This window comes from Suricata suricatta, chromosome 7 (assembly GCF_006229205.1).
Source record: "Suricata suricatta isolate VVHF042 chromosome 7, meerkat_22Aug2017_6uvM2_HiC, whole genome shotgun sequence".
In the NCBI taxonomy this organism is placed as follows: domain Eukaryota; kingdom Metazoa; phylum Chordata; class Mammalia; order Carnivora; family Herpestidae; genus Suricata; species Suricata suricatta.
This window is the reverse complement of record NC_043706.1, coordinates 51978362-52005839: the sequence shown is the minus strand read 5'-3', so window position 1 is coordinate 52005839 and position 27478 is coordinate 51978362. Positions and strand designations below refer to the sequence as shown.

General features: G+C 38.1%; 1 protein-coding gene across 7 annotated transcripts in view; it reads left to right on the top strand.

Moving 5' to 3' along the window:
• Positions 1–27478, top strand: part of DST (dystonin) — a 489005-nt gene that overhangs the window by 410752 nt on the left and 50775 nt on the right. For 5 of the 7 annotated variants that reach the window (XM_029945269.1, XM_029945267.1, XM_029945266.1 and 2 more), the window contains 11 exons: positions 755–925; positions 3512–3678; positions 6355–6514; positions 6718–7044; positions 7535–7619; positions 8841–9082; positions 9978–10184; positions 20344–20463; positions 20652–20759; positions 22747–22965; positions 26960–27163. In XM_029945269.1, coding sequence (XP_029801129.1) covers positions 755–925; positions 3512–3678; positions 6355–6514; positions 6718–7044; positions 7535–7619; positions 8841–9082; positions 9978–10184; positions 20344–20463; positions 20652–20759; positions 22747–22965; positions 26960–27163 — 2010 coding nt within the window. The remainder of the gene's footprint in view (positions 1–754; positions 926–3511; positions 3679–6354; positions 6515–6717; positions 7045–7534; positions 7620–8840; positions 9083–9977; positions 10185–20343; positions 20464–20651; positions 20760–22746; positions 22966–26959; positions 27164–27478) is intronic. The other 2 variants (XM_029945272.1, XM_029945271.1) reach the window with 1 other exon arrangement.

Below are 27478 nucleotides of genomic sequence, written 5' to 3'. Positions count from 1 at the left end.
GACACAGAGACTCCATTTACTAGAATACAAAGGCCCTGGTTTGTCCAAGAGGCCTGTAGGACTTGGAGCTGGCAGAATTGAATTGGATACTTTTCAGGCATTTTTCCTAGCAAAATATAAATCTGTTTCACTCTACTATAAGCTTTTTTTAATGTACTCTTTTAAAATATTCATCAGTAGAAAATAAAATATGAAGCCAAAGGATAATGATAAAAATGGCTAAAGCATTGTTTCTTTTAGGAATCTTCAAATATTTGAATTATCCATTGCTAATCATAAATGTATTGGGCATTTCCAAAATCTCAAAGATTTCATCTTTTACATTGCTGTTTGGGATGGTAACCTCTTCTTCCTGGCTCACTTGCTAAACTTTGACTCCTTTTCACCACAGTCCTGTCCACTGTCAATGCTTTGGGCATATTTTAAGTGAAAAGTAAAAGAAAAGATATTTTTTAATGTTTATGTATTCTTTCGAGAGAGAGAGAAACAGAGACAGAGGGAGAGGGAGAGAGAACCTCAAGCAGGCCCTGCCTTGTCAGTGCAGAGCCCCCTGTGAGGCTCAAACCCCTGAACCATGAGGTCATGACCTGAGTCGAGACCAAAAGTCGGAGGCTTAACCGACCAAGCCACCCAGATGCCCCGGAAAAGAAAATTTGTGACCAGATGGGAAGATGAGCATGAAAAGTGGTGGCTGGTGGGCATATGCACTTTCTAGGAAACCAGTAAATGAGCAGTCACACCAGAACCTCCGCAGGTAGCTCAGCGGGCAGCCCAGCTGCAGGAGGCACTGCTGCACTGTGGGCGCTTCCAGGACGCCCTCGAGTCCCTGCTCAGCTGGATGGCGGACACCGAGGAGCTTGTGGCCAACCAGAAGCCCCCATCAGCTGAGTTCAAGGTGGTGAAGGCCCAGATACAAGAGCAAAAGGTACATTCATGATACTTGTGCATCGTGTTTCATGTCACATCGTAACCATGAGTGCAAAACTTTACCTCATGACTCTCTTTGTATTGATAGGATATTCTAGTTGATACTTGATGCTCTAGATATTATTAATTTTTTTAATGTTTTATTTATTTTTGATACAGAGAGAGACAGAGCATAGAGGGGGAGGGTCAGAGAGAGAAGGAGACACAGAGCTAGAAGCAGGCTCCAGGCTCTGAGCTAGCTGTCAGCACAGAGTCTGACGTGGGGCTCGAACCCACGAATGTGAGATCTGACCTGAGCCGAAGTCGGAGGCTTAACCGACTGAGCCACCCAGGCGCCCCTCTAGATATTATTTTTTAGTCATTCAACAAATACATACTGACCATCTGCCGGGGTTCAGACACTGTTTTGGGTGCTGGGAATAATCACTGAACAGAAGAGATGCAAGTTCCTCATTGAGTTTAAGGTTTAGTGGACAGGGAGGAAGAGGGAGAGACAGTAAATGAAGTAAGTACATTGTGATAAGTTAGCAAGTGATAAAGCAGGGATGGGAGATAAGAATTAGGAAGTGACAGAGCAAGGATGGACAGGAAGTGCTGGAGTGGAGTTGGGGGTGTGCAGTTTCAAATAGAATGGTCAAGGGAGATTTCACTCCCTGGAAAGATAACTTGGGCAGAAATGTTGTCATTCCCTTATATAGCAGATTGATCTCTATGAAACTGCCTTTTTAAAAAAAAAGTTTAGTTGACACACAGTGTAACATTAGTCTCGAGTATAGAAATACAGTGTAGTTCAATGAGTTTATATGTTATGCTATATTTTCCAAAAGTGTAGGTACCATGTGTCACTATCCAATGCTGTCAAAGTGCCATTGACTATATTCCCTGTGCTGTGCCTACTTTCCCTGTGGCTTACTCATTCCATAACTAGAGCCCTGTATGTCTCACTCCTTTTTTATAGATTAAATACAGGCAGTTTCTTGTGACTCTGCCTGTGCTAAAGAAGCAAATATTTCATTCGTATATATTAAGGAATGTGTTGTGTCTTTTGATACTACTAATACAGGACCAAGTTGGAAAGAAAGACACATTTGTTAAAGGGATGATAACACAAAAAAAACCATTTTGTCTCCAGATGGTGATAGTCAGTTAGGAAGCATTTAGTGATATTTTCAGCACTAATTTGTCAGCCATGACTTGAAATGGCACATGGGAGGGGCCTAGCACACAGCACATTGGTAAGGTTTTTCCTGTGTGGAATCTTAAAAAGATAGGAGTGGATTAGGAGGCTTAATTTAGTTTGGTCATTCGGTACTGTTTATAAAAATTCTTTGAAGACTCTGATATATTGGGCATTAACCTATTAGAAATAGATTTGGAGATAAGGATTAAAGAAATATAACATGAACATAAAAATGATATGTAATAAAGTAATAATGAATAAGAATTTAATAAACTAATAAGAACACATAATATTATATATAATAATATAATTGCTACCATTCACTATTTAATTTAAACCTTGGTTATTCTCCCAAAATTAATGAACTGTGTTTAGCCAACAAGACCTATTTGTTGATTTTGCTTTCTTAATTGCTAGAGGCTTTGCTATTTAAGTTTTTTTAAATCAGAAGTAATCCATATAATGCATTCTCTTTACTGCCTCAATCCTCTGTGGTCTGTGGATTTTCTAATGACTCTAACCTGTGTCAAGAGGGTTTGCGTTTCTTCTTTTTTTTTAACATGTTGGTTCCTCTGACCACCTAATTAGGTGGTCTCCAGATAAAAATGAAAGGGTGCTGTCTTTACTTGTTATCTGTAGGTAGCTGTACAGTTCTTTAATCTTCAACTATCCATCAGGGTCAGAATAAGGAATCCCTGAAGTACTCAGCGTTTTACGTACCTGTGACTTCCTCGCTGCTGGTAACCAGCGCTGTGCACAGCACTTGCTCTTGAAGTAATTGTTTTGATGAGATGAGAGCAAAGTAACCCTGCATTCCGGCTACTTCTTTTGAACATTCCATTCTGAGGGGTTTTTTTTAATGTTTGCTTAGAATTAAATTGGATTTTTTTTTCCTGCTGCTAAATCCTGAAATACTAGTCTTATTTAACCAGCTTTGGGGATTTTTGACTTGTTCCATTCTCTGTTCATTTTGGACATGATACTTAAAGCCTCTTTTTTTAGTTTCCATTCTAATGAAGGATTTTAGGAGCTAGTCCCACCTAGTAAAGGGAGGCAGAAGTCTCTAGATTTAGCCTCACTAGCTTGTGAAGTTGGTCTGAGTCTCAACTTTTCTCTCTATAATGGTTTGTTTAACATGGGGAGAGGTTTTGAAAAAAGTAATGATTTATAATAATCTTACTTGTCTCAAAAGGACCTGTGATTGTTGAATGTTTAGGGTATTCCCATTTTATTACTATAATGGGGACTTGGCACTTTCCATGCAGTGGACTTACCCTAAAGCAGCACCTTCTACCCCATTATTTTATGTTAAAAACTACGTTTTCCATTACGTTAACACAAGTATTCCTTTGTCCCTACCCGCCCCCCCCCGCTTTTGCTTCTGGTATTTAATGTTCTGTCAAGCTTCTCCAAAGATTGCTGGATGACCGCAAATCGACTGTGGAGGTAATCAAACGTGAAGGAGAAAAGATTGCGGCAACAGCAGAACCTGCAGACAAAGTGAAGATTTTGAAGCAGCTGAGTCTCTTGGACAGTAGATGGGAGGCGTTGCTTAATAAAGCTGAAACACGGTAACTTACAGACTTCCAGGCTTTTGAAGGAGTAGCAAAGTCTTTAATCACTGAGATCTTGCGTTTTGATAATGCTTTCCTTCAAACTGTCATTTTCCTGTTTATCATGTATGTGAACAGGTAGCAAGGTCTGTGTTGCCACTCTTCCCTTCTCCCTTGGTAAGGTCTTGTAGTCACCAGATATATCTCAGCTCTTGGTTTTAGAAAAACAATTCCCTCAGGAGTAATTCATTTATTTATTAATTAACACAGTTACTGCTGACCCACTGTGCATCAGGCACAGAGCTAGGCCTTGGGCTTTAGAGGTGAGCTGGACAGATCACTTCTGTCCTCAGGGGACAGTCTAACAGTGTTTTATAGCCATTGAAAAGAAATGACAAATGTGATATTTTAGAGTAAAAGTATAGGGTGCTGTGGAAGCATCTAGTCTAGGGGCAGGGAATTGACAGCCAAGCTATGTTTTAGAGGAGTAGGAATTGGCTAGGAAACGAAGTAGGTAGTAGGAGGCCACCATGTTCATGAAGGCTAAGAGGTCTAGAGCATGGCCTACTAGGCTTTGTTACTCAACATGTTTCTTAATTACATTTTTTCATTCTCCATGTTGGGATCACATTGACGAGTGTTGAGTAGGAGCCACTCTGGAATGTAACCATAGCCGTATAGACTGGTTGGGTTGAAAATAGATGAACCACTGAACAGAATGATTATCTCCATAAATTGCTACTTTCTTTGGAACTACAATTGTGAAAAGGATTTGTCCAATCTTAAATATTGGAGTAGAATTAATTATAGTTGTTGACCACAGAATGAGATGCTCCTAAGGAGGCTAAAAGCTTCATGTCCTTTAGTCTCATTTTGGGAGATTATTCCTTCTGTGTAATTACCAGGACATTGTACCCTGGCTGCCATGGGAAATACTCTCAGTACTTATAAAATAAATGAATTAGTGTCTAGATCCCTGCTTTACTACCATACTTGCTTTCTTTTCCTAAATCTTCTTCACAGTGGAATTAAATAGAAGAATAGTGGTCATATTATGATTTATATCCTGATAATAAAGTCACTCACAATTTAAATCACAGTAAACTAAATTTAGTCACAAAATAGTTTTTTTTCACTGGTTATAGATGATTGGATACTTGAATTTAGGAAAAAAGAATCTGAAGGATCTGGGTAGCTCAGTTGGTTGAGTGTCCAACTCTTGATTTAGGCTCAGGTCATGATCCCAGGGTTGTGGAATGAAGCCCTGTGTTGGGCTCTGTGCTGAGTGTGGAGTGTGCTTGAGATTCTCTCTCTCTCTCTCTCTCTCTCTCTCTCTCTCTCTGCTCCTCTCTTCTGCTTACACGTGTGTGCTCTCTCTCTCTAAAATAAAAATTAAAAAAAGAAAAAGAATTTTAGTAATTCAGAAGTCAAAAGTAATAATTGTATTCATTTTTTTAAGATCAAATATGTTTTTTTGAATTTTTTATGTCTTCATTTTTTTATTTTGAGAGACAGAGAGTGAGTGGGGGAGGGGCAGAGAGAGAGGGAGACACAGAATCTGAAGCAGGCTCCAGGCTCCGAGCTGTCAGCACAGGGCCCGACATGGGGCTTGAACCCACAAACTGTGAGATCATGACCTGAGCCAAAGTCAGACGCTTAACCGACTGAGCCACCCAGGTGGCCCAAAGGTCAAATATGTTTCATCTGAATGTTTTAAGAGATCTATAAATGTATAGTTTATAATATATACAGAAATTATAGTCAGCAGCATGTGCCAATTTTCCAGAATTCTTTAGGTTTCCACAGAAAACAAATTTCTTAAATCATGCAATTTCCTAAGAATTATACATGATAGAAAGTTATGACAACAAGTCTTGGTTCCAGGATCTGGTACTGAGTCAGGTTCTCTGTATAGAGAGACCAGCACAATCTCTTACCCTAGGTAAAAACTGAGGATGGGGGGAAGGTAGGTTTTCATTTGCATAGTACCATTTTAACTGAAGATTAATGTGTTTTTTCTAAAAGCATTTCAAACTAAATAAAAGTGTATTCAAATAAGTAAAAGTCTGAAGAAATCCTCTTTCATGATATTTTAATCCATAAAGATTAAGTATTGCTTTTGGAAGATATACATTAAATTGTCTTTTTTTTTTGGCGGGGGTAGAAGGGGGGAATATAGACCTGTCACTAAAGCCACTACTTTAGTAGGAGTCACTACTCATTCCACTGTGGGGGAAGCTATAGATGGTCTTCAGAATTTGAATCCAATGTTGACCAGTTAATTAAGGAAGTCACAGTAACTGATTGAAGTTAATTAATATATAAAACACTTAGACCAGAGGCTTGGCACAGAATATGTACTCAGTAAGTTGTTTTTATTTATTTTCATTATTGCCATTATTATTGCTGCTGTTGCCATTATTACTATTATTATTATTACATAGCTATTATTGTGTTGTAACCAGATTTCTTAAAAGTTTCATAAGATTTAGCTATTTGGGGCTGGTCTGTGCTTCACCTTTTATTTAATAGGACAACTATTTTAGCATGTCCTTTAAATGTGAGAGATCTTAATTTTAACCTTAGTTGTTTTCCACAAAAATGTTTAGAATGCAGGAGCATGAGTAAAGAGGTTTGTTGACTACTTCACACATTCTTCATCCCTAAGTGACCTTTATCTTGGCACATTTATAGGAATCGTCAGTTGGAAGGTATCTCAATGGTAGCACAGCAATTTCATGAAACCTTAGAACCATTGAATGAGTGGCTTACAACCATAGAAAAGAAGCTGGTGAACTGTGAGCCCATAGGAACCCAGGCGTCTAAACTTGAGGAACAAATTGCACAGCACAAAGTAAGATACCCATTGTGCGTTAGTAAGATTCAGCTTTCCATTTCCTTTGTGGTTTTATGTCATAAATTTGAGTTATGTACTCCTGTGTTAATGCCTAATTGTAAACTAATAAGCCCATTTCAAATGCCATTCTTTCGTTCAATTTATGTTTTCATTTTTATTTGTCCATCCTTTTTGTTTCTCTTTCTTAAACTTTATTTTAGGCCTTAGAAGATGACATCATCAATCACAATAAACATTTACACCAGGCTGTTAGCATTGGCCAATCCTTAAAGGTTTTGAGCTCCAGGGAGGATAAAGATATGGTGCAAAATAAACTAGACTCCTCTCAAGTGTGGTACATTGAGATTCAAGAGAAAAGTCACAGCAGGTCTGAGCTCCTCCAGCAGGCTTTATGTAATGCTAAGATTTTTGGGGAAGATGAAGTTGAGCTGATGAATTGGCTGAATGAAGTACATGACAAACTGAGCAAGCTCTCAGTCCAGGATTACAGCCCCGAAGGGTTGTGGAAGCAGCAGGCTGAACTCCGGGTATTTTTATTTATATTATTTTATTTTTTCATTTCAGTTGTCATTATTTTCTGTCTTTCTTATTTCTGGATTATTTTATGTTCTTATGATTTAAGTGAATTGCTATACTCAAAAAAAGACTTTGCCTGTGTATACAGATTATTTCTAATGGTGTCACTTTAAGAAGAGATTGAATTTACCCAAGAGCCAGATTTTTCCCTTTTCCTTTGTTATTTTATTATTGTACATGAAACCCATAATTAACTGGCAGTCCAATATCTTCATGTAGGCTGGTTTCTGAAAAGGAGAGAGTGTGTGAATTAGGGCAAATGACCATGAGACATGGGCCACGGTGGTTTAAAGAGGAGGGGTAGACAAGGGAACAGGGATGAATAGCTGAAAATGGGAGGTGTCGACTTAAATCTCTATGAAACACAGAGTTTTCTAAGATCAACCAAAGCTAATTGTGATCATTTTTCCCCCCAACATAAAAATCGTACCTGTGTCTTAGGTTCTGCAAGAGGACATCCTACTCAGAAAACAAAATGTAGATCAGGCATTACTAAATGGTTCAGAACTACTGAAACAAACAACAGGTGAGAATCTTTCAAATCAGAACATCATGCACTTAGCATTTTTGCATTGCTTTCTAAATATTTGTGGGATAAGGGAAAAACAAAATCCTTTATAATTCTGTGGCCACTCCAAGACTTCATTCTGCAGAATGCTTTGAAGACTGGTCCAAGGGGGTTTTGGATATGAGCTCACTTTTTTTCTCATGATCTCACTTGAGTTCCTAATGGGAGTTGTGTGTATTACTCATAGCACAAAGCACTGTGGCGCAGGCCATGGTCAGAGAAGCCCACAGCAGAGTTACGTTCGTTTTCCACTTGCGGGAGGCAGTTGTTCTGCATGAGTACGCAGGTTGTGGACCAGTTTTTACAATTTTAAGATAGTTTGTGTTCAGTGACACATTCTGTGGCTCCACACACATTTCATGTCTCCTTGCTTACACTCACTAAGAAAACAGATACAGACTAACTTGTTTGGGTAATTCCTTTGGCCATAGGAAAGTTTCACTATACATGTGTCCAGTTCAGTATCTGTATTGTCGTATGGGCAAGTAACATTCATTATGAGTTGGGGGAGTTCAATATAGTATCTGGAACCTTGAACCAGGAGTCTGAAGCCCAGGACACAATTTCTCTGTGTCTGAAAATGAGGTAGAGGCGAGCAAGGATCTACTGGAATAGTGCAGATGAGTTTAGTATTTTTAATGTATATACATGCACACCCTACATATGTACCACATACACACACATGTGCGCACGCACATACACACACACACACGTCAGGCAATAGTCTAAACTGTTTGCAAAGATAAACTTGTTGAATTTTTATCACAACCTTACGAGGTAGATTCTATCATCCCTGTGTAACGTTGAGTAACCAAAGGCACAGAGAGGTTAAGGATCTCGTGCATGATAACAAGCCGCAAAGTCAGTACTGAAACCCAAACAGTTTTTAGCTCCTGTGCCTGAAGTCTGAAAACACCATATAGTTAGTTGCAAAGGTGGTGCTTTAGAAGAAGGCACTGTAGCCCTTTCTGGTTTTATATTGGCATTTTCAAAGCTGTTTAGATTTGTCAGGATTAAAACCTAGAAAAGGGCTTCCCTTGGGTCAGATCATCTTTGGAAAAATGTCTCCCCCCAGCTCCCAGAAAATCTCATCAGTGTACAATAATATCTGAAGAAGCCCCCCCTCTGCCTTTTCTTTCCTTTTCCTGAGATATAACAAACACGCCTTTGAAATTTTAGGTGACGAAGTTTTAATCATTCAAGATAAATTGGAAACCATTAAAGCAAGGTACAAAGACATTACGAAATTGAGCACGGACGTAGCCCAGACCCTGGACCAGGCGCTGCAGCTTGCCAGGCGCCTGCACGCCACGCGGGAAGAGCTGTGCACCTGGCTGGACAAAGTGGAGGTGGAATTGCTTTCATATGAAACTCAGGTTCTGACGGGAGAAGCAGCAAGCCAAGCACAAACGAGGCAAAAAGTAGGCTCTGATTTATGCGTTATTTGGATCTGTTTGTTATCTTTTAGGGTGACAGTCTTATGTCATTACTAATATGCTGAAGGATGCCTTGACCGGTGGGGACCCAATAGAAATTGGCCGCAGATCAATTGTGTAAAACTTTGCGGAGCCCAGAGATGAAAGCCTTGCATTTATAATTTGTTTCCAGAGTCTGGTGGTTGGGAGTATAGTTTATTACACAAGAGACAGAATGATGAAAACAGGATGAAAAAAAGAGAGAGAAAATCATTGTTTCAGAGATACACATAATTTGCTTAGAAGAACAATATTTATAGAAGATAGATGCATAGCATGAGGTAGCTTTCCTGCTCATATTGCAGAAGCGGTATTCCGTCATGCTAATTTTCTTTTCAGAGATAGCCTCTGTTTTCATCATCCCTGGAGTATGATCACATGTGGGTGAAAGGGAGCGGGGAGGTCAGGCTCACTGAGCCTCTAATGATTCAACAAGGATGATTTAAAGCCAGAATGTTCTCGTTTTGAGGGTCACTGAGTTCTGGCTTGGACTTCACTCTTTATTTTATTTTTCTAGTACCTAATTACTTAGAGGTTACCAGAAAGCGAAGCATAAAACACGTTAACTTGCTTGGTTTTCTTTTCCGAATTTTAAACATGTATATTAAAGTTCAAAGAGAAAATCTTTGCCATGCTGACAAACAAATTGTTCTTTGGAACTTCTCAGGAAACACTTTCCTTCTTACAAAATAGCTCTAAATAGCAAAGGTTTCTAGAACTTAACTGAAACTCAGGGACCAATTCCTGGCCTAATTGGCCTGCAAAGGACTTTAGCCCCGAGGACAGTTAAACTCTTAAGCATTCCCCACAGATTTGTCTGTTTTCTGAATTCTGTTTTCAGGAACTGAAACAGGAAGCTAAGAACAGCAAAGCCTTACTGGACTCCCTTAACGAAGTGAGCAGTGCTTTACTAGAGCTGGTACCGTGGAGGGCGAGGGAAGGACTTGAAAAAATGGTGGCCGAGGACAATGACCGCTACCGATTAGTGAGCGACACCATCACTCAGAAAGTGGAGGAGATCGATGCTGCCATTTTGAGATCACAGCAGGTAGGGGCACGCGGTGTGTTGTCTAGGCAATAAATTTTCCCCCGTTGTTCTCAGCGCCTTTACCTGAACAAAGATGTCTATTAATAGTGTTTCCATTCATTTGTTATGCTTCAAAAATGAAAGGAGGGATTTGAAAAGATTTGGGGTTGCTTTGACATCTGAGTGCCAGGCAGGGCAAGGCTAATCTGTACATTGTTAACAGCCATCTGCCTCATTGTAGCCCAGACGCACACCCTTACCACATCGGTCACTGGGAAGATCAGCCCTGCTTTCCAGACAAAGTGCTTTTCGCTTACATATATGTGAATTGCTAATGCTGATTTTATGCCTTGGCTAAGTCTAATCTGTATGTGAGCAAATATCTTGAGTTGCTCCATAGGTCCGTACTGACTATTCATTTACATACAGCGATGGCAAAGAGAGGCTGTATTCTTTCTAAAAAGGAAACAGTCGTGTTGGTGATGTGTTTTTTTCTGGAGGTGACTGAAGGGGGGAAAAATGATTGTTTCTGATCTATCTGTGACTCATGCAGAGTTTAGAGTTCCAGAGAGTTTTATAGGCACTCGCCCAGCCTTCAGCCAGCTCCCTCAGAAAACTCTGGGTGATGAGTGGGGTCCCAGAGGGAGAAATTTATAATACGTGTTTTGATTAACTTTTATTGATGATCTTGGACTATTTACATTAAGTCATCATACTCTGCAGACTTTCTGTGACAGAGTTAGTGTGCTCTTGTAAGCTACTTTAGAGCAGAGCTCTGGAAGGCACATAACTCAGCCTTTCCTGATACATGCTGAACGCCAGAAACACAAACCAAGCAGCTTGTATGGGAGCATCCAAAATTAATTTTCTAAGGTTGCTGTAAAAGTGTAATTTATATAATTCTGTATTATAATTTATGTGGCAAAATGCCTTATCCTCATTTCAGGGCCATGCTCTAGAATCACAAAAGCTGATGAAATACAATGATAGCAAAAGGCCTGCCTTAGAAATTTTTGCGAGGGAGAGCTTTCATGCCTGAGGAATGTATTTGCCTGACTTCTGTTTTCAAAGTTTGGCACGGTGTGTATGCCTCATTATTACAGGAGGATAAATGCATTTATTTGTGAAGTTTATTCAACTGTATGAAAATGCTGGATTTTTTTTTTTTACCAAAACTTATATCCACATTTCAGAATTGGCACTGAAGATTTCCCTAAATAGTAAGACTAATATTCTGTACTCCCAGAGTATAAATTTTCTTGAGAAGTTGACAGTGCGTCATTAGTTTGGTGAAATAAGACCATAAGAAGGGCAAGATGACAGGTTAGGCTTATGTTTTTTTTAATGTTTATTTATTTTTGAGAGAGAGACAGAGTGTGAGCAGGGGAGGGGCAGAACGAGAGAGACACAGTCATTATAGGAAATTTTAAGATTTTTATGAAAGAACACAAAAAACCCATGGAAGAAAGAGTGTGTAAATAATATGATCTCTATCCTCCAGTCTTCCTTCTGAGAGGGAGAAAGAGAACATGTGTAGGAGCAGTGTCTTTCTACTGGTAGGTCATGCAGCTAGTGCTAATGCCATTAATATTTTCTGGCTGTTCATGTGTATTTATTCTGTATTCTTATATGCATTCCTTTGAAATGCCTGCAAGTCTGTCCAATGAAATACCTCCAGGAATAAAGAAGATCAGTAAAATGTACCATCAAAAAAAGAAATCCTCCGGTTAGGCTAAAGAGCCACAGTTTTGAGTGGGAGGAGCATGGGCAGTAAAGGGACCTGCCTGTGCTCCCTGTAGGTAGTAGCACATTGAGGTGTTGGACTCAGATTCAACCCAGATCTCCGTTCCACCTCACTGAAGTGCCTCCTTACAAATTATGTCGAGAGGAAAAGTTGTGAGGGGTGATCCAGTGTTTTCTAACGTCCTTCAGGAACCTGAAGCAAGGTGCCATTATTGCAGCAAAATGGAAGTATGCAATGAGAGCATCTCCGACTACCAGGCTGTCTCTCCTGAGCCGTGTGAGTGCAGTGCTGACAGGATCATGAAACATCACTCTCTGGGAGAATCTTAAAACCAGTTTGGTACCTGTTTTTCTGGTTTGGCAGGGATTGAGTTTTGTGCCCAAAAGAATAGTGTCTAAACTCATAATTTGCAAGTTTATAAAAGGGCTAATATATTGATGAAGTTATTTCATAACTTTGCTCACTTATAAATGTTTGGAATTAGCACTAGGGCAGTTTGGTACTAAAGTATTTGTTTTCTGTTTACACAATAATAATACGTCTATGAAGTATAGGAGAAACGATGCAAAAATATCTCGAGACCTGGATGTTAGCCATGTATTTTGCAGTGTTTTATGGTGTATAAACAGACCAGGCACCATTCTGTGTCTCTTCTCCAACTAAAACAGTGGACCTGATCTGACTGCCGTCCTGTCTGTTCACATATACCTATAGTCACATGCAGATTGTTTTATTAACAGCTACTCCTTTCCAGGTTCCTACCTTCAGCCTACCCACCCCCACAGGTTCACAGGGTGAGATGAATGTCTTGAACATGAAGTGGTAATTTTTACATTTAATAGACTTAATGCTTTATAACCTGACTAAATTAGATTTTAAGTAACTGAGTGCTTTGTTTCCTTTTAAGTAACTGAGTGTTTTGTTTCCCAGTAAATTTCTATTAAGATGTTTCACCTTTTGCCCAGCATTAAGGTTGTTTATATACAGACCTACCTCCTTTATAATGTTACAACCTGCTTTGTGAATCAGGCCACTTTGTGAGTCAGGCCACTAGTGCAGAATATATCGGCTTCCAAACATCGACAAGAAGGATGTCCGGGTGCCTGGGTGGCTCAGTTAGTTAGGCATCTGACTTTTGATCTCAGCTTGGGTCTTGATCTCAGGGTCATGAGTTTAAGCCCCACGTTGGAGCCTACTTTAAAAAATAAGAGAAAGAAGAAAGATATCCAGGAAAATACGGGAAAGAATTAGTTTGAAAAAGACAGGAAGGGAGCATGCAGATGTCTGTTAATTGTCATGACTCTGTAACCACCCTATTTAAATACAGTTTTTAGAAAAGTTCCAATTTGATGTGGTTAGATTGTTTATGGTAATCCTATATCATAGTAACAGTTTTGAAAATATGTCTCACTGAATTTTGAAATCATAGAGGCCTTTGATAGAACCCTATGTAAATTTGAGTAGTATTTATTGCTATTTGAAAAATAATCAAACTGCCTCCATTATGGACAAATGAGTAAGGACTCTATGCATCTGACTCTACAGATTGGCAAGCATTGACGTTCTGAAGACAGTATTCTTTTTTTATAAGAATTAGGCCCATTCATTACTTTTAGGAAAAATCTAAGGAGAACAAGGCAGCTTTAATAAACAGTGATGGTAAGCTTTTTAAACAAAACAAAACAGTAGCCTCCTTCTCACAATACATGCCATCATCTGAGTTAGAAACTGTACATATTTTTGCCTGTTAAACCTGCACAAAGTAACATCTTTTTGTTGTTTTCTTTTTGTTGCCTTCTTTCTTTAATTGCAAGTTGAACCAAACCAGCAATGTGGAAATAGGGGAAGGCGCTTTCACTTAAAAGATGTGCAGACGTGTAGGCTGAATTCACACCATTGTGATTGTTTAAACCAAAGAGCAGCTCATTGTCTTTTCCCCTCATATAAATATGCACAATTGTCAGAAGTGACTAAAATGTGTGTATTCCACTGGATCTGGGAATCCCAGACACTCTTCAACAGTTCTAATTGCTTGGCTTATTTGAGTGGCCATAATGGCCCTTTTGTATTAAAGGCACATAGGTTGGTGAATTGGGTTCAGCTAAAATAAGCAACTCATTGGGTCATTAGGAGTCAGCCTTGGAGGAAAATAGCACCTGTTTATTCCTTTTAAAGAACTAGTAGGAAACCTCCCCCACGGAAGTGAGATTAGTTTAGACCCTCCAGGTGTTGGGGGTGGGAAAACATGGTCTGTGTTACGAATAATGCAAAGCAAAATGGAAGGAAATGCTAATCAAAAGAAAGTGGTAAGATCCTCAGCCAGGGGAAGGGAGTAAAAGGATGTCCTTGAAGTTAAGGTTCACTTACCATTTTGCCTTTCTTAAATTTCTATTTCCACTTAAGAGAAACTCTCCAGATAAATAGAACAGCAGTTTGTCAGAAATTGGAGAAATGGTTAAATAAAAAGTTAAAAACCTGCTGTTTATTGACTGTTGTGGTATTTGAGCCATTTTTGATGAACTCGCATGATTTTGAGTTCATGAAGCCCGAACTGTGTACAAGCACCAGTGATATGGCAGCTAGCAGTACATTCTCTGTGGTCAGACCACCCTGGTCTGAGTCTCAGCTCCAACATTTACTAGCTGGGTCATCTCTAGCAAGTCAGGTAACTTTTCTCTGCCTCAGTTTTCTCAACTGTAAATGGAGTAGGTGGTAAAACCAAGATTATGCAGTTATTGTCAGGGTTAGAGAAGATACTGCACATGGAGCATTTAGTGTGTTCAGTAAAATGCTAGCCATTGTTTTAGAGTGTTTTTCAGGAATAGAGACAGCCAGTTAAAATGGCTTTCACTATTAGGGTACCTGGCTGGCTCAGTTGGTAGAGTGTGCGACTCAGTCTCAGAGTTCTGAGCGTGAGCTTCACGCTGGGTGAAGAGATTACTTAAAAAATAAAATCTTTAGGGGTGGCTCAGTCAGTTAAGCATCTGACTTTGGTTCAGGTCATGATTTCACAGTTCATGGGTTCAAGACCCACATTGGACTCTGTGCCGACAGATCAGAGCTTGGAGCCTGCTTCAGATTTCTGTGTCTCCCTCTCTCTCTCTGCCCCTCCCCTGCTCGTTCACTGTCCCTCTCTGTCTCTCAAAAATAAATAAATGTTTAAAAAAATTTTTTTTAATTTAAAAAGACCCACATTGGGCTCTGTGCTGACAGATCAGAGCCTGGACCCTGCTTCGGATTTTTTGTTTCCCTCTCTGACTCTCTTTCTGCCCCTCCCCAGCTCGTACTCTGTCTCTCAAAAATAAATAAATGTTAAAAATTTTTAAATAAATTTTTAAAAAATTAAATAAATAGAACCTTTAAAAAAGTTTTTCAGGGTGCCAGGGTGGCTCTGTCAGTTAAGCCTCCGAGTTTGGCTCAGGTTAGATCTCACGTTCGTGGGTTCGAGCCCCGCGTCAGGCTCTGTGCTGACAGCTAGCTCAGAGCCTGGAGCCTGCTTCCGGTTCTGTATCTCCTTCTCTCTCTGCCCCTCCCCCTCTCATGCTCTGTCTCTCTCTGTATCAAAAATAAATAAAACATTTTAAAAAATTAAGTTTTTCACAGTCTTGTTGGAAATTTCTGAAATACTAGTTCAACTATATAATAAGAGTTATAGTAGGTCAGTGGTTAGAGTCCACTGATCAAACCTAGTGAAATATTTTCTAGAATGCAATTATTGATGGTAACATTATCTACAATTTACTTGAAGTCAATTTCTGCTACTTGAGTGAGCAGTAAACAAGTTTATTAAAATTTGGTCTAGTAAGCCTGTTCTCCATATTGTCCACATTGTAAAATAAACAGCTTTTATGGTTTATTAGAAATGTACACTTATAGTCATTTGAAAGTTCATAGGCATAAGTAAAATGCCTTGCTTCCCTGCAGATTGCTTAATGAAGACCCTGTGGCTATTCTATTTGTTGCTGAACAATAAATACTTGCTAATTTAATAAAAAAAATCTCAAAAGACAGGAGGGAAATTTCTGCTTCAAGTCTTGTTTTCATTTAGCAGAACAAATATTTGCCTTGGTCGAAGAAACAGTGTTTGAGTTTCAACTTTCCATTTTGGCAACTTAGATGGTATCATCATACTGGTTTTCATTGGATCCTTTTTTTTAAAGAGAGAAAGGAATAGATTTAAACTAATATTGACACTAACAGCCTGCCTCTATTTATTAGGACTGTCATAGAAGTGATGAAAATAGTCTGATCACGGACAAGTGGAGTGATTTGGGCTTTATTTTTTCAGGGACCATTAGAGGAAAAAAGTCATTACTGTTAAATTTTATTCAGAGATCTTGTGGTACAAAGGCCTGGACTGTTCTGGTCAGTTTCATACTCGTTAAGGGAATCACATAAAGTTTCACCTTGAAGTTTCATTGTATATATCTTGAAAGCAAAGAATCTAATCACGAAGGCTCTACTTGATTTTCATGAGGATTTCTTTTTCTACTTCTGAAGCTCCTGAATTAGTTGATATTTTTTTCCTTTCCTTTTCTTTTTATAAGATTTTACTTTTAAGTAGTTTCTACCCCCAACATGGGGCTCAAACTCACACCCCTGAGATCAGGAGCACACACTCCACTGACTGAGCTGTCCAGGTGCCCTGAAGTGTTTTTATTTTTTCCTTTTTCACATTGATGAATAATTGCTAATGAGTTGTTCCATTTGAAACTAAGTAACATCATAAAAATTATTGAACCAGATTAAGATATCATTTTTCATATGATCTTTCAGGATTCTTTCCTGGAAGCCACATTGTTCTGGTTTGTCCCAGTAGCAGAAAAAGTAATGAATCAATGAAAAAAACATCTATTATCACTACTGTCTGCAAACCAGGAGACTTTTCAATAAGTTTTATGAAAAATGTGGCTTTGGTAAAAAAATAATGTATAAAGTTATGGGAAATGCAGGAAAGGTGAATAATTCTGTTTGAATGTTTAAATGTACACACATAGCACTGCCCTTATAAGGGAGCTCACCCCACTCTGGACCAAAACTCTGAATTTCTGTCTGGAACAGCGTCAGCATATCTTTGGTCCTCTTGAATGTGTGACACTTGAAGGACAGCCCAATGTGGCAAATGTGTTCTAATCCACTGCCCAGACACGATTTTGGTCTTAAAGCAGGCTGATTTTGCATCGTTTTTTGGTAGACGTTGGTTTTTGTTCAGGTAGCAGATCTAGAGGTTGTTAGGGAAAAGTCTGATAAGCCCTCTTTTCTCCTTTATATCCTTATGCAATTGAGATTTTAAAGGTAAATGTAAGACTATTTTATTTTACCTCTATTATATTCCTGGGTGGGGTCCATTATTCACATGATTATCTAAATTTGTCTTCTGTCTGAACTGTTGACTAAAAGAAATTTATGTATAAATAGCTTCACTATTTACTCATTTATTATTTGGCAAAGCTGAAAACACCTGGCCTCATTATATATAGGTAAAAACTATAATAATTTATAGTATTAATGTATTTTTCACTTCTGTAATTTGTTATTCTTTCTTTGTGAGATTGGAAACCTAACATTACTCTTAATCAGCGCTGTTCATGTCTGTGCCAGGTTACTGCTGGCAGATTATTTCCTTATAATTAAGGGAAGTCCACTGATAAGCTTGGCAAATATCATTAAAAAATAAATTATACCCCATGGTAATGAGGGTACAGCAAAACTGTCCTTGTGGGTATAAATCAGTACATCCTACCTGAAGGGCCGTTGGGCAGTATGTATCTAAAAGAGAAAATGTGAGGAGGCGCTCACACAGAAGTTATCCGCATAGACTTTTGTCGTTGTTGTTTTTAATTAACTTTTATTAAAGATACTTGTAGATTCACATGCAATTGTAAGGAATAAGATAGAGATGGTCGCATTGTACCCTTTACCCATTTTCTCCAGTGGTGACATTTTATAGAATTATAGTGCAGTATCACAGGCAGGATGTTGATGTCTGTGCAGTCAAGATACAGAACGTTTCATCACTGCAAGTGTGCCTCATGTCTCCCTTTTATAGCCTCCCACCTCTACCCCCCCCCAACTCCTGGCAGCCATGAATTGTTTCTGCATTTCTGTAATTTTATCATTTGTAGAAGGTTTAAGTAGTTATTTTTGTTAGTTTCTTTCTCTTCTCCTTCTGGGACTCCAACAACAGGAATGTTACATCTTTTATTATAGTTCCACAGGTCCCTGAGGCTCTATTGATTTTTTTCGCCTCCAGTCTATTTTCTAATATTCAGATTGGGTAGTTTCTGTTGTTCTGTCTTTTGCTTCACTGATCCTTTCCTCTGTGCCCTTCATTGATCTCATCCTCTGACCTTATTTGTTATTATATAATTTAAGTTCTAAAATTTCCATTTGGTTCTTTTTATATCCTCTTTCTTTGCTGAGATTATTTTGTTGCTAAGGTCTTCTGATTTTTTTATATTCATTTCAACAGTGTTTGAAATTGCTCAGTGAAGCATTTTTATCATTGTCCCTTTAAAATTTTATTAAACAATCCTAACATTTCTGTCATCTATCTACTGGCACCCATTGGTGATCTTTCTTTAGTTCAGTTTGGAGGCCTTCTTGGTTCTTGCTGCTAACTTAGGAGTTTTGGGTCTTAATTAGACTTCGTTTGGTTTGGCCTCCTCAGGCGCCACTCTGGCAGAAGCTGGGTGCTGCCAGGTGCAGGCAGAAGTTCACGGTCCCCACTCAGCCTCTTGTGACACCTAGCGGGGATGCTCCTCATCTCTGCTGGCAGGGAGTGGGGATTGGACCTCCAGCTATCTGAGCAGTCTTTTCCAGCACCTCAGTGAAGGTGGCTACATTAACCACTGAGCCCTGGTGAAAATCCTGATTCTCCACTAGCTTTTCTCTGAAACACCCCAGAGGAGACGGGGAGGGGCAGTTCGTTACTTGGGAGGGCTCCCCACATGATCTCCACTGACACTGATGGCAGGAGCCTTATTACTGGCCAGTGGCACCGAAAGTTCCAGCTCCCTCGCTGGCCATCTCTGACAGCACCCTGGCGGCAGTGCCAGCACCTTAGTACATAGACTCATGAGGGATTTTTAGGTGTGCTTACAAGGAACAGGGAAAGCACATCTTCTCCATCTTCCCGTGAGTTTGTATTGTGTTGCAGGGTGTTTTAACAGTATGAATTATTTTCTAATCTAGTGTCTTATCTCTACCCTTCTCTCTCCTCACTTACGTATCCCCCATCTAGATTTCCAGGTTCTCTTGAAAAGTTAAAAGTTCTGACCGTACTGGACTTGAGTGCTTACTACAATGTCTGTTTCCTATTAAATCTTCCAGCTAAGGCCATTGTTAGTTACTGTTTACCATTAGTGCTTGTGGGAACACTTGCCCACTTTGCTCATTATGGTAACTGCTTGGTCCTAGCAGACATTGGGTTCTGTCTCATGGAAGGTATTGAAGAAGTTCATGCTCTTTGACTTGGTAATCAACTTCTAGGAATCTACCCTGAGGACCTAATTGGAGATGCCAACAGAGATTTATATTTATTACAGGTCTGTTTATATAATAGCAAAAAATGCAGTGAGCCTAAATTAAAATACCCAGGTATGCTAGAATACAATAATGTTATTTAAAATTCACATTTCAAAGAGTATGACATAGGAAATATTCACAATAAATGAAAGAGCAGGATATGAAACTGTTTATACAGTATTATCCCAGACTTTTATAAATCTTTTTCAACTTTTGAAATAAAATTCACTAAAATACCAACAGTATTAACTCCAGGTTTTAATTTTCTTCTGTATATTTTTCTGTACTTTATGAATTTCTACCATGAATTATTGTTAAGATCGGGAAAATAAAACCTCTTAAAATACTTAAGAATGCTCTTAGAAGTGTATTATTAAATGAGATGTAAAAACATTATACACGAGACGTTTGAAGGCATACTCTACATACATAATCATACTTTGCACCTACATTTATACACACACAGTATGATAAATAAATGGAAATATTTCATTAGTTTTGCTAGAAATCTTATAGTTCAATAGCAGAGTGCTGCCTGCATATCATATGGATTAAAGTGATGGGTGCAGTGATTGAAAGATGATATTCACTTTCTTAGCTGTTTAATTTGGATAGTACACTTAAGGAGGAAATTCTTTCCACAACCAAAAAGAAGGTAACAGACTTAGCTGTCCTAGAGTAATTAATGCCACGTTACAAATTCAATGTGTTTTAAGAGCTTGTGTTTAATTATTCTGTGGGAACTTCTCCTTTCTTTATAAATTTAGTCATTATCATGAATTATTTCAGGATGCTGTGAAGAAAGAGATAAGCTCAGATTTCCCACTTGTGTAATTAGGTTGTTTAAAAGAAATGTTAGGTAGGTATTTTACAGGAACTTACTGACCTACTTATTCATCTTTTGTTTAGTTTGACCAAGCAGCTGATGCTGAGTTATCCTGGATTACTGAAACCGAAAAGAAATTGACGTCTCTGGGTGACATCAGGCTTGAGCAAGACCAGACCTCTGCTCAGCTGCAGCTTCAAAAGGTGAAGAAGTACACTGCCAGTTATATCAAAATCACTTGTTCATGTGCTCCAATCTAGACCATGTGATTGCATGATTTACTTTACAGGATCCTTCTAGAGTAACTTGGTATTTTTAACTAAATTGTTTTCATTTTAGTCATACAACCTCTCCCTCTCTCTCATTTTATCTTTATTCTGGTAAATCATAGAAATTCACCATGGAGATTTTGAGACACAAGGATATTATTGATGAACTTGTGAAATCTGGACATAAAATCATGACCACATGCAGTGAAGAGGAAAAGCAGTCGATGAAGGTATGATCTTACCTGTGTGGCTGTTGCTGAGACCCTCGAGTAAATGGCACACGTTGAGTGCTCAGTCCTAGAGGAGCACGTTCTCTTTATCCACAGCTGCCATTCTAAGTAAGGCATTTTTCAAGCTTAGAGAGTGACAATAAAAGGAATATTCCTTAAGGGAGTCACCCTGGGGACAATTTTTTTAATAGACACAAAAGCTATTAAAATTTGTATCCTTGAATAACTGGCACACATTAAACATTCAGTTAATGTTAGCTGTGTTGTTACCATTATTATCGGTATAAATTACCACTCTATATGTTACCTGTTGTCTGTATGCTTCAAAATATGAGGTTCTCTCTAATGCTGAAATCCATTCTGTATAAAATTTTAGTAGGCTGTACAGGAAAAAAAATAAGGAAGCATCTAGTTTACATACTTTTAATGATCTTTTAAACTGATGGAAAACCAACCACAAATAAAAACATTTAGTCCCATTCACATTCAGACCTCTGAGCAGACTAAAGAAGTTAATGTATACTAATTCTTCTGATAGGAAACTATCCCATAGCAAAAAAACTATGCAAATGTCTAAGCCTAAGATTACATTTTAAATAGTATGCATTGGTTTTAAGGTGTACCATGGACAAAGTAATAGAATGTGACTATATATTGACACTATGACTTTTATTTATTCTGGTAATTTATTTATTTATAATTTATTTTTCCTTTATTTTTTAATTTATTTTTTATTATTTATTTCCTTTATTTATTTGTTTTTACAAAGATTCTGACATGAAAAATGCAGATCATTGTGAAATATTTTCTGTGTCATTCTGTGGTTTATTAGATTACTGTTGTGTTTTCTCTTCTGCTATTAGTGTATGATGTAAATTTATACCATAATCTAGATCACTGTGACCACCTCACAAAATACAATGAGTGTACAGTATAATGATTCTATTCTGATTCTAATATATGCAATTAATTTTGTTGACTAGCATTTCTTCTTATAACTTCATTTGTGAGAGGTAGTCTTTATTTTTGGCCAGAAAGTAATGTTAATGTTGCTAGACTCATATGAAACTTGTTTTCTAGCCCAGAAGGCCTACAAGACCTAGAGAATAGTTGAAGAATTTGGCTTATTATGTTTGGAGAGTTAATTGTCTTATTCATAAAAAACCTGAGGCCATTTATTTATTCATATTTTGGGTTTTGTCACCTAATATATTTTTGGGGGGGAGTTCCCTGTCATTAAATCCCATGATTTTTGATGACAACATAAAAAAACATTGCATGTATATATCTTAATCTCCAGTTTTACTTTTAAGATGTTTCCACATTTTTGCTATTTTTTACATGTATATGTGAAAGTTTTTTTTAGTGGTAAAATTACAACATCAGCTTATAATGTATTATTATTCCACCTTAAAAAGGAAGGAAATCTTGCCTGTGCAAAAATATGAATGGACCAGAAGGATTTTTTTTAAGATTTTATTTTTAAGTAATCTGCACACTCAACATTAGGCTCAAACTTATAACCCTGAGATGAGGAGTCATATGCTATACTGACCAAGCCAACCACGCACCCCCTTAAGGGTCTTTTTAAATTTAAAATGAACTTTTATACATAGAAATAGTTATAATGTAAATAGGTTTTCAAATTTTTAATTTATTACTGAGAGAGAGCAAGAGAGCACAAGCACATGAGCAGGGAAGGAGAGAGAGAGAGGGAGAGAGAATCTCAAACAGGTTCCACACTGTCAGCGCCTGATCCACGACTTGATCCCACAAATCGGGAGATCACGACCTGAGCTGAAATCAAGAGCTGGATGATTAACCAACTGAGTCATACTGGCCCCCCTAACCTAAATAGGTTAGATTTATTCATTTAACATACATATGTGAGTGCCTGCTTTGTATTAGGTGTATAGTGCTAGAAAAAACATCTGGAGTATATGGCCTGGTTAGCCAGCTAAGCACATTTCATTATCTTATTTTCTAGAAAAAACTGGACAAGGTATTGAAGAACTATGATGCCATCTGCCAGATAAACTCAGAGAGGTATCTGCAGCTAGAACGAGCACAGTCCCTGGTTAACCAGTTCTGGGAAACATATGAAGAACTGTGGCCGTGGCTGACGGAAACACAAAGAATCATCTCTCAGCTTCCTGCCCCAGCTCTCGAATATGAAACTCTAAGACAACAGCAGGAAGAGCACCGGGTAAGCTTAGTGTTAAAGAGAATGTTGTATTCTCCATTAAAAGAGACCCATGATTCTTATGCTGTTTTTTTTTTTTTTTTTTAGTAGATGTGCCGCCAAAGTGGGCACTGGGATGGTGTTTTTTAATGCAGTTAGATGTTTTACATTATGTAGGAGGGTTTAGCCATCTGGTCTGTGCAATTGCTTACCTCAGAGTGCTCACCTGTTTTCCAGGGTCACCAGGAGAAAGATTCATGTGGGGAGGCCACACTGTCTATGTCGTTACTTACATCCCAGCTTTCCTAGAATAGTACAAAGTAGAAGCCATCCTGGTACAGAAGCAAAGTGCTCATTTTTAAATGTTAGAGAAATAAGCTTTTTGAAGTACTTTGAATTGATGCATGTAGAATCGCTTTTAATTTACATATGTTGACTCAGTTTTATACTTAATATGTATTGGTTGGAGACATAGAATATAAGCAAATAGTAGAAATATATCAAAGCAGCATCATACAGACAAGGCCATTGAGCTTGGAGAAAATTGACAACATAACAATATGTCAAAACACAAATAATGTAAAACCCAGCTCAGTGAAAAGGGGAAATGCTAAAAGTGCAAAGACAAGTTGTTTCCTCCTCTTTTTTTTCACCTATGTGCATGGAACTCTTGTGATTTTTTTATTTTTTTGCTCCTATAAGCATATGTGATTAAGCTAGAGAGTATATTTACATCTAAAAATATATCTTGTTAAAAACATAATATAAAATGGCATTATGAAGCCCTCATTTCAGCAGCTACTTAAATATTAACATGGCTTAAACTTTTGCAAGGGTTTGGATGAGAGAGGGTTCAAGGCTGTCAAGAAGACTCTGGAGTTCTTGCTGTTATGGACTTGTGAACCTAGTTGCTGTCTCCCAAATCCATACAAGATGTACTCTGAGTCTAATTGTGTGTGCGCGCATGTGCGTGTGTGTACACATATGAAAAGTTTAGCTCAGTGTATTGCATCATTGCTTGAAGAATGTGACACACTTGTTTTGTTTGTTTATAAGGGCTTTAGTCAACACTTTAATACAAAATGGAAATATTATTATGTTCTATCTAAATCGGCAGGAGAAAGACCTAGAAATTACATAGAATTGAATTTAATTTTAGTATCAAGATTTATTTGTGGCAGAAATCCTGATGCCTATCCACTGAATAAGTTTTAATATAAAATGTTCTATGGATTTCTTCAATTCTGAGGTGAGATTTGAGCAGCTTTGTTTCTATCATAACATCAAATAAAGGAATGTGGTTTTTATTTTTTTAATTAAAAAATTTTTTTAAGTTTTTTTAACATTTATTTATTTTTGAGAGACAGATCATGAGAGAAGGGCAGAGAGAGAGGGAGACACAGAATCGGAAGCAGGCTCCAGGCTCTGAGCTGTCAGCACAGAGCTCGATGCAGGGCTTGAACCCACGAAATATGAGATCATAACCTGAGCCGAAGTTGGACCCTTAACCAACTGAGCCACCCAGGCGCCCCTGGAATGTGGTTTTTAATGAATTATTATTGAATATCATAGTGGTGTTAATTTTCCCTCTTTAGCTAATCTTTTAGCTCTCAAATTTACAGATATATATATAAAGGAACTATAAAACTTTGTAGCTGAGTCTTCAAATTATTCAACTAAATTATTCATAATATTTACAACCTTCTAGAACCGTCTTTCTTCTGCAGCTCCACAGCCTCCTCCTCAGCTGTGTCTGGGAAGATCTTCTAGTTCATTCTAATTTTTTTTAATGTTTTATTTACTTTTGAGAGAGAGAGAGAGAGAGAGAAAGAGAGAGAGAGAGAGAGACAGCATGAGCAGGGGAAGGTCAGAGAGAGAGGGAGACACAGAATCTGAAGACAGGCTCCAGGCTCTGAACTAGCTGTCAGCACAGAGCCTAACACAGGGCTTGAACCCATGAATCATGAGATCATGACTTGAGCCAAAGTCAGATGCTTAACCGACTGAGCCACCCAGGTGCCCCTAGTTCATTCTAATCAGGAATGAAAAATGGCTCCAATGGCCAGTTACTGTATGGTAGATACGTTGAGGTCACACTTGAGCATCTCCAATGTGAGTTGACCCTTATGACAGTATGTTACCAAGAATCATTTTGTTACATGTGAGGCAAAAGACACCTCCTATTGGGCCCTTTCTCCATACATATACCCAAGTAGGCATCTGATAGTACTAGATGTTCAAAAAAAGAATGGTTTGGAAAAGGGTCATCTCAGTACTTCCCAAACTAAGATCTACCTAGATGCTAGGCAACTCAGAAATCTCAGCAGAGACTTCTCATTTTCCCTGAGAGTCTCTTGATAACTCAGTGTAAACTTGGTTTACCAACATGCCTTGTAGAGTCCTGAAACCAGAATGTGTGTAACACATTGCTTTTTTGTGAGATTTTTTTATTGGCTGTTATTACCATTTTTACCTCCAGTCCTTAATGCAGCATGAGTATATGATCTAAGAATATGAAACAAAAATAAGAAAATCTCAGCCTGGACCACTCAGGAGCCAGATAGCAGTCATCCTTATGAGCAGCATGTTAGATTGGGACCATCCCTTTCCTTTTCTTTTAATGGAATTTATGTCTGTTTAGCTGCTTTTTCAAGAGTTTGGAAACCACCTTCAGAAAAACTTCAAAAATAGCATTGTATTAAAAAATACATCATTGTTAATGATATAATGTGACAATTTCCTTAATAATTCTCAAAATAATTTATATGACTGATTTTAGTGAGCACTTTCAATAAATATCTAGATATGTGGCTATCTTGGTGATTCTTCTTGATGAATGATAGAAATTAAAATGTTTACAGGAGAAGATTGGTAGCTTTTCTGTAGACTGTCTTTCCTGAATATAATTTCTCTCAGAGAAATTTTTGTTCAGGTCTAGGTAGCAAATAGTTTGGAGATACACCTTTTGGTGAGGACAAGGAGCTTCCGATTAAGGATCCTAATCGCAACAGAGGTATAAATGGAAGGCTTCTCAGTGCTGCAGGGAGGCTAGCCTAAGAGAGACCTAGAAGATGGGTGTCACTTTGGATCTGGCCCATGAAAACTGATCAGTGGAGGCCCTGTGTTCTATGGAGTGTAGATATTCCAGATTGATTTATCTCCCTACAAGGAATGGGGCTCCATTACACACCCACTCATTGGTATAAATATCATTGTATCTCTTGATTAGATGAGATTATGCAAAATATTTCATGTATCATATACTTTTTTTTAAACACATCTTACCAATAATGCTCAGTATATAGCCATGTTTCAGATTGATTTCCCTGTAGCCTTTAACATTTTAAAATACAGATGAATTTATTCATATGTATATGTTATATATACATATCACATATGTACATAAAATGGATTTATACTTAGGTACATATAATGTAATACATATGTACACATTTTATATTGGTTTAAATATATATATACATATATGTATATAAAAATAACTACAATGCCTCATGAGCTTATATCCTGTTAATTTTTTCTCTTGGCATTATGTCTACCTTCTGCTGAACTTCTTTCCTTTTCTTTCCTTCCCTTTCTTCCTCCCTCCCTTTTGAAGAATTTTTGCATATATCATGAGTGTACAGAAAGGAACACCAAGAGTTATGGCTTAATCTCTATAGGTTGAGGACATAGTGAGTTCATAGTTCTTTATATGACCCTTGTCAAAGTGTACTGCTCTTGATAGGAAATGCATAATGAACTGGGATTCATTATTTCACTCAACGAGAAGTTTTCTACATACCCTTAAAGAGATTTTGACGTGGCCAGACTGTTGTTTATTCTTTGTGTCAGGGGCATCTCTTGCTGGCAGGGAGCAGTATGAGCCGTCCTGTGGTAACTGCCTTGTGATGGGAAGGGTGCTTGGAGTTTCTTGCCAGCTGGACACATTGGGCATGTAGACAGCTGTAATATGGAAGTGTGACCCTGAGATACTGAGAAGCTGTTTGGTTTGTTATAGCAACTGCGAGAGTTGATAGCCGAACACAAGCCTCATATAGATAAGATGAACAAAACTGGGCCGCAGTTACTGGAATTGAGCCCTGGAGAAGGCTTTTCTATCCAAGAGAAGTATGTGGCAGCTGACACCCTTTACAGTCAAATTAAAGAAGATGTCAAAAAGCGAGCTGTGGCATTGGATGAAGCTATTTCTCAATCCACTCAGGTAATCATTTATACCACAAATACAATTGAGTTCTTTTAAATTGCAGAGCATGGAACAACATTTTCTTGGATCTCCTGATTTAATTCCAGCCCAAATTATTTCACAGTATTAAATCTGAGTATTGATGTTTTTACCTTTCAGAGGTGGTATTTGTCTTGTCCAGTCCTTATATTTCTCTGCCTGTTTGCAGGTACACTACAAAATAGTTTTCAATGCCGTAAAAAACATACAGTTGACATCACTGTCCAACTATTTAATTAAGTGTCCATCTAAAGTAGAAAAGAATATTTGCCATGAGGAGAGATGAAAGAAAGT